General features: G+C 41.2%; 1 protein-coding gene across 1 annotated transcript; it reads left to right on the forward strand.

Annotated features, from left to right (window-relative positions):
• The first annotated feature begins 7,864 nt into the window (after nt 1-7,864).
• LOC118078726 (vomeronasal type-2 receptor 26-like) lies at nt 7,865-15,086 on the forward strand. The gene is made up of 6 exons (XM_035102724.2): nt 7,865-7,959; nt 8,494-8,785; nt 10,514-11,371; nt 12,203-12,430; nt 13,105-13,231; nt 14,188-15,086. The coding sequence occupies exons 1-6, from the start codon at nt 7,883-7,885 to the stop codon at nt 15,084-15,086; spliced, it is 2,481 nt and encodes an 826-aa protein (XP_034958615.2). The 5' UTR covers nt 7,865-7,882.
• Nucleotides 15,087-16,962: the final 1,876 nt, after the last annotated feature.

Here is a 16,962-nt window from a genome sequence, read left to right on the forward strand (position 1 = left end):
TGTAGGAGCATCATTGAAAATGAGGGAAAGGGGCATCTCCTGCCCAGTTATGCCCATATAGTTGCATAATGTGTGCCATGCAGTGTGTTTTTGTGCAGTAAGAAACTGTCCTCTCTTTGGGCCAAATCTTATTTATAGTGGGGTTTGCTTAAAAAATAAATATCCCTGCCTCCTTCTCCTTATTTTGAGATTTGCCAAGGCTGTACCCCTAAACGGGAAGAATCCTAAAACATGTGTTGGATTCAAAACTCCACTCCCTAACATCTCCAGTCTTAACAGCACTGCAATTTTCTGTTATTGTAAGGCACCTTTTGCTGTTGGGCAGAAATATGGGATACGACACTTTCTACTGACTAAATAATCAAAGGAGTGGTTACTGATTTTCCATGCATTATTATTATTTTTTGAAACCCCAACTGGAAATGGGATACCCCCAACCTATTGGATCTAGCCTGCTTTGTGGGCAGGGGGAGAAAAATATATATGAATTCCTCAAAACATTCCCCAGAGAACAGTCAGTATAATCCTTAAGAAAGCTTTTACAAGTAATGGTTCTTAACACCATCAAGCCATGACCATATACAGTATAGCGAGTGATGCCAATAGGAGGTGCAAAGAAGCAAATGCCAGCTTGTAGCATATTCTGGATGTATCCTAAAATCAGAATTTTTTTTGGGGGGGGGAGGGTGATACAATCACATTAAAGTAATAACAAGTTATATCTTACCAATGGACCCTGTAACTTTGTTATTTGGATATAATAAAGATCTTGCACTAATAGAAGATTAGGTACTATTACCACATCTTTTGACCGCTATGATCATCTGCGAGGACCAGAAGAAAATGAGAACATCATCCCCGAGAGAATGGATAACCAAACTTTGGGACACTGTGTTAAGCATACGGATATGGTAAGAACTAGAGGAGGTAGACACCCAGAGAACAGTTTCATGGAAAAATCTAGTCTTTTAAAAATTTAGTGTCGCGATAAGGTTCAGCACAACGTAAACCCTTTTGCATTGCTCAGAACTTCAATGTGCTCTATTTGAATTTGGTATGTAGGTGGCAGCAGAGGTGAGGCAGGCTGGGGAAGTGCTCCCCTCTCCAAACAAACAAACAAACAAACAAACAAACAAACAAACAAACAAACAAACAAACAACTCGCCCGCCCAGTTGCCTTGCTCTATTGCTGGGCTACTGTCACTAACACATACTAATATTTTTTTTCTTTCAGAAATCTTAATATGGGGGGGGACACACACACTCACATACCTAGAAATATACCGTACTTTTCCATGTAAAAGACGAGGTTTTTTTCCCCTCTTTACTGTAAAATAATGTTAAAAAAGGGGCTTGTCTTATACACAGATAGTGCATGGAGATGGACGAATGATTGGTTGTGGGTTAGTGATTTTCAGCATGCCCCCCCAAAAAAACTCAACAACTCTGAGTCAACACCCCCCCCCATTTTCTTAAATTTGTGTTCTCCAAAATAGGAGGCGTATTATACATGGGTGTGTGTTATACACAGAAAAATACAGTACTTTTCTGGTCCCACCACTGATTTGGTATGGAATCCTGCTTTTTTATTTCAGTCCTGAATATCTGTTTTCTTCTCTTTTGAGACTTGTTAATTTATTCATGTTTTTTTATTCCATATCCTTATTTTTAATAATGATAGTAGTAGTAATAATAATAATAATAATAATAATAATAATAATAATAATAATAATATTTCTTACAATGGAAAATAAACCCAGTCTTTAGAAGGGTGCTGCTTGAAGGACACGTTGGGCAAAATGTAAACGATGTGAGAGGCAATCCCACCGATGAGGATTTCGCCAGGTTGGTACCACTCCGATGGGACATGAATGGGATTGTTTCCGGTGCACGTCACAGGGTGTCCTTTTTGCACCATCTGAGATAGCAGCAGCAGCAGCAACAACAACAGCAACATTGCAGAACCTCAGCTTCCTGTTGGTAAAGGCTCCTGTCTGTCTCTCCGGACAGCAACACCCTGGGTTGAAATTACATGGCTCGGAGGACAGCTGATTCTGCCAATACATGTATTAAAATGGCACATATGTGCTTTACTTTGAGCATCAACTGGAGAACAGAAGTACACATTGGATACCAATCTAGTGACACTTATCTGAAGCATGACCAGTGCTACTTAAAGGAGAAACTGCCCAGTTCAGAAGGACAGAGCTCTGCCAAATTTAGTCCCTGGAACCATAGCCCCAATTGGCACTGCTGGGGGTTTATATAACAATTTCAGACTTGTTTTCAGACAATTTTTAATGTGCTGTAAGCCAGGTGGATGGGGTATAAATAATAAAATTGTTTCTTGCTTTTTTTCTTTTTCTTTTAGAGCCGTCTGGAACTTTGTCCAGGCAAATAAATGACAATTATTTGGATAATTACAGGGGTGGTAATAGCTCACCCTAGAATCATAGAATCATAGAGTTGGAAGAGACCACAAGGGCCATCCAGTCCAACCCCCTGCCAAGTAGGAAACACCATCAAAGCATTCCTGACATATGCCTGTCAAGCCTCCGCTTAAAGACCTCCAAAGAGGGCGACTCCACCATACTCCTTGGAAGCAAATTCCACTGCCGAACAGCTCTTACTGTCAGGAAGTTCTTCCTAATGTTTAGGTGGAATCTTCTTTCTTGTAGTTTGAATCCATTGCTCCATGTCCGCTTCTCTGGAGCAGCAGAAAACAACCTTTCTCCCTCCTCTATATGACATCCTTTGATATATTTGAACATGGCTATCATATCACCCCTTAACCTTCTCTTCTCCAGGCTAAACATACCCAGCTCCCTAAGCCGTTCCTCAGAAGGCATCATTTCCAGGCCTTTGACCATTTTGGTTGCCCTCCTCTGGACACGTTCCAGCTTGGAAATTAAACAAAGGGCCTGCTGGTTTCTCTTTAAGGTTTCCAGACTCAAAAGAGAGCAGGGCAATTAAAGGCACAGAAGTCCTGTCGTCTATTGAGTCTGGCAACCCTATCCCTTCCTCCCCCTCAACAGACACCCTGTGAGGTGGGTGGGGCTGAACGACTTCAGAGAAGTGTGACTAGCCCATAGTCACCCAGCAGCTGCATGTGGAGGAGCGGAGACACAAACCCAGTTCACCAGATTACGAGTCTACCGCTCTCAACCACTACACCACACTGGCTCTCGAGTGGTGTAGTACTGCTTTAGATGCATAGCACAGGTTTGGCCTCAGAGGCCGTATCCCTCTGAATGACAGTTGCTGTGAATCACAGGCAAAGATTTGTGGCGCTCATTTCCTGCTTGCAGGCTTCCCACAGGCTTCTGGCTAGTCATTTCAAGAACAGAAGGCAGAACCAGATGGGTAGTTCGCCTCATCTAACAAGGCTTTTTAATGTTTTTAGTTCTGCATTTATTTATTTTTGCCATTTTGGTGGCATAGTTGGTAGCAGAACCACTGAAAGGAACATTGAAGGGCTAAGAGGAAATGTATCACTTGGAAAAAAGAGAAATCAGATTTGCATAGAAATATCTTGATTTATATATCTAGAAAGAGATCTAATTCCAAGGGTCTTCTGGCGGTTCCCTCTCTTCGAGAAGTGAGGTTACAGGGAACCAGGCAAAGGATCTTCTCAGTAGTGGTAGCCACCTTGTGGAACGCCCTCCCACCAGATGTCAAAGAGATAAGTAATGATACAACCATTGGAAGACATCTGAAGGCAGTGGTTTCCTTGGGAGGTTGTGGACTCTCCTTCCTTGGAGGTTTTTAAGCAGAGGCTGGATGGCCATCTGTCATGGATTCTATAGTTGAGATTCCTCCATTGAAGGGGGTTGGACTGGATGACCCTGAAGGTCCCTTCCAACTGTACAATTCCATGATTCTTAATGAAGGGGTATACCATTGCTGCCTTCAAGGGGGATACTACCCCCCCCCCATGCAGTGAAGCATTAATCAATTAACCAATCCTGGCCCAATTGTACTGACTGCAAATTGGGTTCTGGGCCCAATTTGAAGTGCTGGTTTTTTTACTTATATAGTCTTAAATGGCTCAGGACTACAATACCTCAAGGTCCGCCTCTCCCCATGTAAACCTACCCGGACCCTGAAATCATAATCTGAGGCGAACCACAAAATAGAGTCCCCACCACCCACCAGGGTAGAATAAGTGAATATCTACATCAGGAACAAGGGAACTACATTGGCAACTATTTACCGTGTTTCTCCGAAAATAAGCCATACCCCGAAAATAAGCCATATCCCGAAAATAGGTGATAGGCGGTTTAACCTTGTAGGTGAAACTGTACCATACTTAATAATAATAATAATAATAATAATAATAATAATAATAATAGTAAAGACATCCCCTGAAAATAAGCCACCGTGTTTTTTTTTTGAGGAAAAATAAATATAAGACGGTGTCTTATTTTTGGAGAAACACGGTAGGTAGGGGCAGTGCTTTTTTCTGCTGGTACGCAGGGATATACAAACCCCTAAACATTTTATGAATCTTCATACTTTTGTCCATTTACTGTATTTATTTTCCCTGATTTAAACGATAAAATGGTGATTTTCTTGAGTCAAAATGAAAGTACCCCTAAGCATTCTTTTTTTATATAGAAAAAAAGGACTGGGTAGTGTCAGGAGTCCAGGTACCCAGTTTGATAACACAGTAAAGGTAAAGGTAAAGGGACCCCTGACCGTTAAGTCCAGTTGCGGACAATTCTGGGGTTGCGGTGCTCATCTCGCTTTACTGGCCAAGGGAGCTGGCATTTGTCTGCAGACAGCTTCCAGTCCATGTGGCCAGCATGACAGAGCCGCTTCTGGCAAACCAGAGCAGCGCACGGAAACACCATTTACCTTCCCGCTGTAGCGGTTCCTATTTATCTACTTGCATTTTGACGTGCTTTCGAACTGCTAGGTTGGCAGGAGCAGGGACCAAGCAAAAGGAGCTCAGCCTCAGGGCCGTCTTAAGCCAGCCAGTTTCCCAGCGCGGTGGGTGGGTGGGCGGGCGCAGCGCGGCTGCCACAGGCGCTGCTGCGCGCCGTGGCGGCGGGTGGGCAGGCACAGCGCGGTTGTCGAACCGGCGGACCGGGCGGGCGCAGCTCGCGGCGCCTTCCTGGCGGGCCTCCGGGGGTCTACCTAGAGCCGGCCCTGCTCACCCTGTCACAGGAATTCGAACCACCAACCTTCTGATCAGCAAGCCCTAGGCTCTGTGGTTTAGACCACAGCACCACCCGCGTCCCTGATAATTAAAAAAGGTCTATTTATTACAAAAACAAACAGATATCTCTGGACGACCCTAACAAAGTATCCAACACCATTATTTAAGATGACCCTGCGACAAACCCCCTCGCCGACGTTGCCAATAGATTATGAGACGAAAGGGTGCAGGGGTAAAGCAATCCCCACTCAATTCCTTACACCTTAAAATAAACCCCTCAATTCTGGGCTTCTCAGTAAAGAGAGTCTAATTCCAGCTTTCGTGGCCTGATCTCACAAACACTCAGGGCTATTTGAATGAACAACCTCTTGCCTACAGAACAGGGACTCCCTCAACTCATGTCCCCACTGTATCAGTCTGCCATATCACCCTGGCAAACTTGTGGCACTCTAGGTTTTCACCATACTGTCCTTCCTGTGTGACTCTAGGACACAAACTATCCCCTTTTCCTTAGGTAAGTTTTGCCCTTTTCTGAGTCTCCACCTCGGTGAGTTTTAATACGCTGCTGGAATAACCAAGACGATTTCATTGTTGTTGAACTTTTGAAAGTGCAAATAAATTGGTGGGCCCTGGTTCTCGCAAATCGATTTTCATATATAGATATGACAGCTCAAATTCCTAAAGATTGGGGACTGGCCATAATTGTTCCTATACTTAAAACCCCCTGCCATGGGGGTTGGTTCCTCTGCTACCTGACATCAAGGTGTTATATGGTTCTCACACTATCCAAACTACTCTATAAGACATGAACTTTCTGTATAGGTTTCATTTTCGAAAATTGACTCACTATAAGTATGTATACTTATAGAACCAGTATGGCACCATATGGCGCTGTGCAATTCCATTTTCTCACACAATGTTTACAACGCATTTTCCAGAAATGCTTCTTGGATGTGTCTAGATCCAGCCTATGTTATGATAATCCAGTCATTACTGCTCAGTCTTATGTACAACCCGCCCTGGGTTGCTGTGAGAATAAAATGGGAAGCAGGAGAATGATGTAAGCCACCTTGAGCTTCTTACAGGAAAAGAGGGATAGAAATGCAATAATGCAAACATGATAAATATGTAATGTACCGAATGCTGAAAACTTTTGGTATTCAATTTCTATGCTTACGAGTATGTTTTTAAATCCTTTCTTAAATTATGTTTGAATTGCCATAAATATTATTCAGAGTATATAAACATTTCAGCTTCCACGAAAAGCAATATGGAAAACAGCTTTCTTAAAAAGTCTGGTTTATGCAAGGCTTATGATTTCCACATTCTTTTTTTTTTGAAAATATTTTTTTATTCATTTTTCATAAACATATTAACAGTCATTCAAATTACATGTGATCCAAACTATTTGACTTCCTTCCTTCCCATAGGTGGTAAATTCTGTCACTCCTAATTCCTATTTTCTATTTACATCAGATTCGTAACATTGTAGAGGTTATGTTACTACCCCTAATGCTCTCATACCCATGTAATTGCCCTTAGCATATTCTATGAATTTACTCCATTCAGCTTGGAACTTCGCATCATCTGAATTGCGTACTCTGTGTGTTAATTTGGCAAATTCCATAAATTCTAAGACCTTCGATTGCCACTCACTAATAGATGGTATTTCATTTGTTTTCCATTTCTGGGTGATAAGAATCCTAGCCGCCACTGTGGCATACATAAAAAATCTTAAGTCGGATTTTGGGATTTCCACATTCTTTGGGTGATATTCATCTTAGTCCTGCTCAAAGTGGAACCACAAAAATATATGGGCCTAAGTAATATATATTGTTAGGCAAGCACTCCCCTGAATTGAATTTGTGAATGAACGGTTTTAAATGTTTTAAAACTGTTTTAATTACCATGCTTTTAATTGTTCATGTTATTGTATGCTTTAATTAAGAATGTTCTAATGTTGCTCTGTAGTATTATTATGAATTGATTTTAAAGTTTTAAACCACTTGGAAGCCATTTGGGCATTTAAGTGGTATATAAATTAAAAGTAAATAAACTGGTAACTTTTAAGGCAAATGCAGACTTCTTTTGTGGTACTTCTTCTTCTTAGCTTCTCATTATTCTGAAGGCTTTTTTTTTTAAAGTCATTCATTATAAGGCTCTGTATCGCTTGTCATCCAATTTAGGTGGACTAGAAGTAGATGTGATAAACACTGTTATTTCTGCGATGTCTCAGAGTACGTGCATTTCCAAATTGGTGATTATCTCCCTTGTAATTAAATAATTAGTCATGATTACACTACTACTTCTTCAAGTTTCAAGGGAGCTGTAGTAACCACCAGCAAAACTACAAGGCAGAAGGATGCTATTGCTATGTTCTTTGCTCTTCTTACAAGGAGCTTAAGACAGTGAGGGCTCTGCCAGTCTGATCATGAACATTTTAGTCTGCATAGTGTGAGACCCACACCATACAACAGTGTACGGCCCTTTAAATCAGGCTGTGCTGTTCATCACAGAACTCAGCGAGGGATGATGTGGGGACAAGTGAATGGGTGTAGAGACAGAATTCTCTCATGGAAACTGGTTGCATTTGTAGTCCTGCTTCTAGTCTTTTTGCCTCATATGGCGTGCAAGATTCCTGACATCAAATGTGGCGTCAGCAACTCTCTTCCCATTCTTCACAAGTTTCACCAGCCTGGAGACCTCATCATTGCTGGCATTATGTCTCAGATATACAGATTCTCCAGTCCAATAGCTTTCACAAAATGCCCTTCCAACGACCTCTTTGAAGACACTGTGTAAACTATTTTTGTTGTTGTAAAAATATTATATATCTGTCCTCTATTCCTCTACCCTTCAGCATTGTGATCATCATACTGTTCTCATTTTAAGACTCTTAAATATTGAAGAATCTCCTGGCTGTAACAAAGGTAACAGTGATTGGAGCAGAGAAATTCATTTTTAATTTTAGTCCTCAATGACTTTTGGATTACTATCTTTATTGCTTTCTTTGAGTAGTTCTTCCTGCTCTTGGCCATATGTTCTCAACAAGTATTGATGAGGGGAAGGGCTGTAGTTTAGGGGTAGAGGATCTGATTTTAATGCAGAGAGTCTCTGACTCCTCCAGAATCTTAGAGAGAAATTGGGATGAGGAGTATTTCAGAGATGTACTGAATGAGCACAGAGCACAGAGGACAAAACTGCTCTGGGCAACAATATTTCATCATGCTTACCTAGATCGTGTATGATTCAATAATGCTTTGAACTGAACGGAGGTATATGCCATATTTTGTAGTAAATCACTGTCGCACTGCATATCACTCTAATTACAGGGTGATGACCCAGATCTACCAGCATATCCTGGCCTTGATATTTGCTATAAAAGAGATCAATGAAAATCCCCAGATCTTACCCAATGTCACTCTCGGCTTCCATATCTATAATAGCTATTTCACTCCAAAATGGACTTATCATGCCTCATTGGAACTCTTCTCTACACAGGGCAGATTCACCCCCAACTACAAATGTGATAGTCAGAACAATCTAGTAGCAGTCATTGGGGGACCTATCTCTGAAGTCTGTCTCTACATGGCAGATATCCTGTGCAGCTATAAGATTCCACAGGTATGATGTATGCATGCAGGAGGAGAGGGCAACAAGCCATTTGCTAATCTCTTTCCTTTTTAACTGTTTTTAAAAGTTGCATTTGCAATGTCTGCTCCTTTGAGGCTTCCAGAAGTAAGAATGAGAGAACACACACACACACACACACACACGCCAAAAGCCTGTCTAGTCCTGCATTCTGTTCTCAAAGTGGCCAACCAAAAGCCTTTGGGGATTCCTCAAGCAGGACATGAGCACAGCATCACTCTCTGCACTTGCAATTCCCAGCAATTGGTATTCAGTATCTAATCCAAAATGCTTCCTGCTTATACATAATGCTCTGTGTTCTGTGATCAGCATAGGCTGCTGTCTTGTAGAAGTTTAAGGCTTAAGCCAAGGATACATCTTTCACTCAAGAGATTGCTAAATTTTAGAGTTCCTCCCTGTTTACAGAAGAACATGCAACAATACTTTATTGCAGTCCAAGGACCCACAAAACAATTTCAAAACTTGTTGTAGCTTAGTTGTTTAGTCGTGTCTGACTCTTTGTGACCCCATGGACCAGAGCACGCCAGGCACTCCTGTCTTCCACTGCCTCCCGCAGTTTGGTCAGACTCATGTTGGTAGCTTTGAGAACACTGTGCAACCATCTCGTCCTCTGTCGTCCCCTTCTCCTTGTGCCCTCCATCTTTCCCAACATCAGGGTCTTTTCCAGGGAGTCTTTTCTTCTCATGATGTGGCCAAAGTATTGGAGCCTCAGCTTCAGGATCTGTTCTTCCAGTGAGCACTCAGGGCTGATTTCCTTCAGAATGGATAAGTTTGATCCTCTTGCAGACCATGGGACTCTCAAGAGTCTCTTCCAGCACCATAATTCAAAAGCATCAATTCTTCAGCGATCAGCCTTCTTTATGGTCCAGCTCTCATGTCCATACATCACTACTGGGAAAACCGTAGCTTTAACTATATGGACCTTTGTCGGCAAGGTGATGTCTCTGCTTTTTAAGATACAGTTAAAATGACCAGACATATAGACGAGAGAAACCAAGGCAGTCATTTTGTTTTATCTAGGGCATAATGATCTTGCTTTCTTTATAACCTCCAAAAGAAACTTTGCCACGGCCAGTGTAATATCATTTGACCTGTCTTCCAAAAGATATTTAATATTGGAAACTTTGGATTTTCCTGGCATATTTGCTAGTAAGGGTTTGATCAGTTGATCCCTTTAAAAAAGAACATAAGGAGAACCTGCTGGATCACCTCCCAACCACACCTGAGAATCAATCTTGACTAGTTGGACGGAAAACATTAATATACAAAGAACAACTAATAAATGAAGTAGGTTCTAAACTCTAGGTCAACATTTTGTGGTCATATCTATTCTGCTGAGGTATCTCTGCTTGTAGAACACCAAATAATATTGGTTAGGGGTAGATGGAGTCTTTACCTGGCCTTCCCATACTGGAGTCACTTCAGTGCACCAGGTAAGAGAGGTGGTAGGTAGCAGCACTTATGGAAGTGTCAGATTGACCCCAACAGTATATTTACAGTATATTACACCAAGCTCGCAGCTGCCTCACAACTACCACTTGCATTCATGATGCACCACAGAGTCTTCAGTGCACGGCAGTCAGGTGAGTACCACTTGCCCGCTACACTGATGGTTAATGGAATCAGCCTACGTCTTCCCTGGAGTAATGATAAAAGATTGGTCCTTCCCCCCCTCATTTAATTTTTAATCATTTCCTTTAGTTCATATATGGTTCTGCTCCAGTGATAGATAAGAAAACCCAAGCTGCTTTCTATCACCAAATGTTCCCAAATTTGGAGCATCAATATAATGCAATTCTCCAGATACTGCTATATTTCAAGTGGACATGGATTGGTGTGATGTCTGGGCATGATGACAATGGAGAGAGGTTTGAACAGAATGTGATCCCCATGTTTGCACAGAGAGGTATCTGTTTTGATTTCATAATGAGAATTCCCAAAATGTCATATTCCACTGAAATTGATGACATGGTGGAAGAGGGATTTGAAATAAACAAAATTCTTATGAGAAGCACGGTTAATGCATTGGTTATTCATGGTGAAATCGATACCATGATCATCCTGAGGATGTTCCCCAGGGTTGCAGAACATGAGGATATGCCAGCAAAGAAAAATGGTAAGGTCTGGATCATGACAGCTCAGATGGATTTCATTTCCATTCCACTTCAAAGAGATTGGGACATAGACTTCCTCCATGGTGCTATATCCTTTGCCATTCACTCCAGTGAGGTTGTAGGATTCCAGAAATTTCTTCAGGTGAGAAACCCCACCTCAGAAAAAGAAGATGGCTTCATTAGGGTCTTCTGGGAACAAGCATTTGGGTGTTTGTTCCCCAACTCCATGGTAGACCTACAGGATGAAGAAATCTGCAGTGGAGAGGAGAAGCTGGAGGGTCTTCCTGCGTCTGTTTTTGAAATGAGCATGACTGGCCACAGCTACAGTGTCTTCACAGCTGCCTTTGCAGTAGCACATGCATTGCAGGCCATGCATTCAACTAGATACAAAGGCAGAATGGTAGTAGATGGAGGAGTAAAACTTCAGAATCAAGAGTTATGGAAGGTAATGTCCTGAATATAGTAAGAACAAAGGAAGGGTCCAAAATGTTTCACAAGACCCCTGGGCAAAGTTCACCATTCGTGAGGATGCCATTTTATGGCCCAGCAGGTGTAACCAGGTTTGACTCCGGACACATTTTTGCAGGCCATTTTGCCAGTCTTCAAGAAGTGTCATGGAAATACTTCTGTCTCTAGTCCTAAGGCAGGGATGGGGAACCTTCAACCCTCCACATGTTTCTGAACTGCAACACCTATACTCCAAGCAAGCATAGCCAATACCTGTAGGTCCCACAGCCTACAACTACAATGTCTACATAGAAGTCTATGTGGATGCACACACTTTGCATGTCATGCATTCAACTAGCTTTTTTTAAAAAAAAGAATGATAGTGAATGAAGGAGTAAAATTTAAGAATGAACGGTGATGGAAGGTAATGTCCTGAGCAAGCTAAAAGTAGAGTAGAAATGGTGATGGATAAGTACAAAGGTTTCCCAAGGCAGCCAACTTCTGCTTCTGCCTTCCACCACGTCAGGGTCATAAATGTAGTGGTGGCTATACCATTCTGACCTGTTCTGTGGCTGCCCAGTCATTTCCTTCATTAGTACTACTGTTACATTTTATTATTGTAGTTTATTACTCTATCTGTTTATTGTATGTATCTCTCATCGTTCCTGCCCTAGGGCTCTTTCCCTCTCCATATCTATTCTTACTTGATATAAAGTTTTTAAACAGTTCAGTAAACAAGTGGGAATGATCACCAGTCTTTTGTATATCCTTATGAATTTGCTTTCTTTTATTTTCTCTCTGATTCTATCCATTTTTTCTCCCTAAACAGCTCAACTACTTTGTTAAAAGCATCTCATTTAATAATAGTGGTGGGGGGAAAGTTTCCTTCAACCAAAATGGAGAGTTAGAGTCTGGATTTGATATTATCAACTGGGTCACATTTCCAAACCAGTCCTTTTGGAGAGTGAAAGTTGGAAAGATCGACCCCATGGCTCCCCAAGAAGAAGCGTTCAGCATTAGTGAAGAAGCCATTGTGTGGCCAAGCAGGTTTAACCAGGTGAGATTAAATTCATATTTTGTAGCCTATCCATCACTTCTATAATGATTTGCAGTTCAGATACTCACCTAGCTCTGTGCTACATTCATCCATGTGCTTAGTGTAGGAGTGAGGGCATGGCTGTAGAGATCTTCCATGTTTTGCCAATTAAGTGACATTCATCAAACCCACTGTTGAACTACTACTGCCAAATTTGCTATTTGGAAAAAAGTAAAACTTTTTTAAATTTACAGAGGGTCATATTCATGTAGGGCAAGGCAGCATAAGGATTCCCTCTATCACAATGGGGCTTGCTTCTTTCCTTTCCCTACCCAAATTTGTGAAATATGGCTCTCCGTTCCTTTGGACCACATCAGTGAGGTAGGCAGGGGTGTCTTTTTGTCTGGGTAACCCAGGAGCTAGACACACACCGCCCAGATTTTGTACTGCTAATGTAGCAGGTCAACTTCTCCCTCAGAGGTGTATTACAATGGATGACAATAACAACAGTTGCCTCCAACTGTGGAGAAAGAGCATAGCCATCATGGCAAGTAGCCCTTGATTGCCCTTTCCTACTTGTCTCTTGCTTCTTCCACCATAAAAGGAGATAGTTCAGTAAGTTAAGAGAATATAATACATTGTGGATACACAATATTGCAAAATAGAAAACATTCTCCTCTTACATTTTTGGACAGGCACAACCCCTTTCTCTTTGTAATGCCAATTGTCCTTTGGGTTATCAGAAAACAAAGAAGGAAGGGAAACCATTTTGCTGCTATGATTGCATTGCATGTCCAGAAGGGAAGATTTCTAACCAGACAGGTAAGAGACATCATGGATACAGCCTTAAAGATATACTGACACTAAGATGTTCAGACACTCACTTCCCTTGTGATGTTCAGTTGTTCAAAAATTCAGGAAGGTTTTTCAGAATTCAGTGAAGGTTGTGGTTCCTGATATGGGGGTATAGCCTGATATATTCAATAATTTCAGTCCAAGCCATTGACAGCTGGTAATTATATACAATAAATAATAATAAAATAAAATAAAATCAGACGAAGGAGGTATCATAAGTGGGGGTAAAACAGAAACCTTCAGAAACATGGAAGGAATTCAGGAAAAAGCTAAGGGTGCAACAGCCTCTCTCTCTTAAAACAAGACCCAAGAACCGTGTCTCATAATTCAGAGAAGAGTTAAAACTGAAATACAACTGTCCACATATTAGTCTGTAATTGTAAATCGGGTGATAATGGACAAATGTAATATCCAAAAAGGAACAAGACAAGGATGTCCATTGTCACCACTGTTGTTCATTCTGGTACTGGAAGTGCTTACGAGAAGGGTAGGAGAAGACAGAGAAGTGTCTAGGATAAAAGTTTTTTTTTTAAAAAAAAGAACATAAATTGAAAGCATTTGCAGACGATACAGCAATAACAGTGGATGATCCAAAAAACTCTCCCCCATATTGTAGTCTGGAAGATCCAATCGTGTTCGGATGTTAAAAGTTGTGAACACGTAAAATCTTCTAGAATCCTGACCGTAAGTGATAACATTGAGCTTCGGAAGCTGAGTTAGATCCTAACATCTGGTGGTGGGTGGGAATTAAACCTTTCCTGAAAATGGCATGTTGCTAATAATATATATGAGAAGTGTGACAAACTGTCTCTCCCCCTTCCCCCCCCCAAGATATCAACTTGGTAGCCCTTATTTAAGGTTTTTCATTTTGATCATTTTAGTATCATTCATGTGGTGGTGCTCCTATGGCTTCTATTTTTCAGACATGGATGAGTGCTTTCGGTGCCCACAAGATCATTACCCAAATGTGGAAAAGGATTCTTGCATTCCAAAAGATATAAGTTTCTTGTCTTATGGAGAACCACTGGGGATCTCTTTGGCCTGCTTTGCTCTTTCTTTTTCTTTCATCACAGGGTTGGTGCTTTGGATTTTCATAAGGCACCGGGACACTCCCATAGTCAAAGCCAACAACCGCAACCTCTCCTACACTCTCCTCATCTCCCTCTTGCTTGCCTTCCTTTGTGCTTTGCTATTCATTGGTCAACCTGAGAAAGTGACATGTCTCCTTCGACAAACAGCTTTTGGCATCATCTTTTCCGTGGCTGTTTCTTGTGTGTTGGCCAAGACAATCATCGTGGTCCTTGCTTTCATGGTCACCAAACCAGGTTCCAGCATGAGGAAATGGGTGGGGAAACAACAGGCCACCTCCATTGTTCTTTCCTGTTCTTTGATTCAAACTGCTCTTTGTACTGTGTGGCTGGCAACTTCTCCCCCATTCCCAGCTTTAGACATGCACTCAATGAAGAACGAAATTATTCTGCAATGTAATGAAGGGTCAGTTACCATGTTCTACTGTGTTTTGGGGTTTATGGGCTTGCTGGCCATTGTCAGCTTCTCTGTAGCCTTCCTAGCCAGGAAGTTACCAGACAGCTTTAATGAAGCCAAGTTCATCACCTTCAGCATGCTGGTATTTTGCAGTGTGTGGCTGTCCTTTGTTCCAACTTATTTAAGCACAAAAGGAAAATATATGGTGGCTGTGGAGATCTTCTCCATCTTGGTCTCTAGTGCTGGTTTACTAGGCTGTATATTTTCACCAAAATGTTATATTATTGTGGTGAAGCCTGAGTTGAATAGCAAGGAGCAACTCAGAAGGAAGAATTGACTAATTCTGGGTCCTTCATCCATCTCATATTTTAATTAGAAATGGGCTCTATGGTACCTTTTGTGTTTTTCATTTCTTCAGCAAAATGCAAATGTAATTTAAACTGTCAGTGCTATATTGGAGTAAGCCTTTTAAAATCTGGGATATATTATTGTTCAATTCTCCTCACAAAATGAAGTGCAAAGTGAGGAGGTGTACATCTCTTAAAAGGGGTGTTCCTGGGTGTGGCGGCATGGGGTGAGGCCAGGAGGGACATAGCTATTTCATGCCTTTTGCTTAGTTACATGAGCTGGTAGACCCATGAAAACTATGCCAGCAAAATTTGCCCTGTAAGTAAACTCCAGTTCTCCATTATCATCAGAGGTCACCATATAATTGTCAACTCCATAATACTACTTTTGTAATTGCTGTGAAAATGTGCTATGTGAAATAGATGAGAATTATGGCATGAATGCTTTTTGAGAAGACAATATTGCTGAACCAACTTGCAGTGGTCAATGACCCTCTGACTTTTTAATACTTTGTTTTCTCAGTCACATGTTTGTACTGCTTTTCTTTACCGTCAGGACAATAAATAGATATTCTTAATCCTCATCTTTTTTTGTCTGCTTACTTGGAAAGAAAGTGAGCTGATTAATGTGTGGATCTGCATCTTAAATTTAGCCCTTTTCGTAAGGAGCACCATACTTTCCAACCTCTTCAATGCAACAAACTGTGTTGCTGAGTTGCCCCATTCTCCCTTGCTGTTTAATTAAATCCTAGTAATAAAGATATTAATTGATTGAATGAAATGTTTCTATAACCTTGAACAACCAGACTAAAAGCTTAGTCTCCTGATTTAGATGAGATGTGAAACACATTTCAAACATAATTTCACATGACTTGCAGGTGGAATTGTAATGCACAGTGGAACCTTGGTTTATGAACACCTCGGTTTACGAATTTTCGGTTTACAAATGCCGCGGACCATTCTGGAACGGATTAATTCACTTTCCATTACTTTCAATGGGGAAGTTCGCTTCAGTTTATGAACGCTTCAGTTTATGAACAGACTTCTGGAACCAATTACACCCATGCTTCGGGTTAAGTACGCTTCAGGTTGAGTACTCCGTGGACCCATCTGGAACGGATTAATCCACTTTCCATTACTTTCAATGGGAAAGTTCGCTTCAGTTTATGAACGCTGCAGTTTATGAACAGACTTCCGGAACCAATTGTGTTCATAAACCAATATTGTAATCAATATTGAAACATATAGTGTCCAACATCTTTCACCCCCTTTTTATGAATTCTTAACCCCTGAACTGAGAGCCAAGTAAAATGTTTAGAAAAAACGTATTGTTGCAGGAAATTCCAATACTGAGTGACATCCACCAAGATTATCTAGATGTCACTATGCAGATTGCAGTCTCCCATTGCTCTTAAACGTAACAACTATTCTCTTTCCTTTGGTGATGCTTTTAACACTCCCATTTCATGAAGACCAATGAGATATGCATGTAGCCTAATTCTGCTGACAAGCACATTGTATCTAGCAAACCTCTTGTGTTATTCTTTCAAAGACCTGCATATTCACTACTAGTACAGTTCGAGATATTGTTGTTAGCATATGAGGCTAAAACCCTTAGCGACTTGAAAGCCAAACACTTAAAGGAGAACCACTCCCTTTATGAATGTGTTAAGACAGGAAGACGCCTTTCTTGTTTTCCCACTGCTGGAGGGAGCTCATTCTGAGGTGATGTTGGACAGGTCTTTCTCAGAGTTGCAAACTAGGTTGTGAATACCAATGCTCCCCAAAAAAGCACTACTGCAATAATCATTGTTTTGTAGGGAGAGAATTGCCAAGTCTGATCATAAGTCTGATCATATAGTCTGC

Source organism: Zootoca vivipara, chromosome 13 (assembly GCF_963506605.1).
Source record: "Zootoca vivipara chromosome 13, rZooViv1.1, whole genome shotgun sequence".
Lineage (NCBI taxonomy): Eukaryota > Metazoa > Chordata > Lepidosauria > Squamata > Lacertidae > Zootoca > Zootoca vivipara.

What these genes read in the sequence shown, in the direction of transcription:
- LOC118078726 (XM_035102724.2), top strand. Translation starts at nt 7,883, where the DNA reads ATGTCTCAGATATACAGATTCTCCAGTCCAATAGCTTTCACAAAATGC. An exon ending in GACCTCTTTGAAGACACTGT is followed by an intron (nt 7,960 to 8,493) that starts GTAAACTATTTT and finishes CTCTAATTACAG; the next exon opens with GGTGATGACCCAGATCTACC. An exon ending in GAAGATTTCTAACCAGACAG is followed by an intron (nt 13,232 to 14,187) that starts GTAAGAGACATC and finishes TCTATTTTTCAG; the next exon opens with ACATGGATGAGTGCTTTCGG.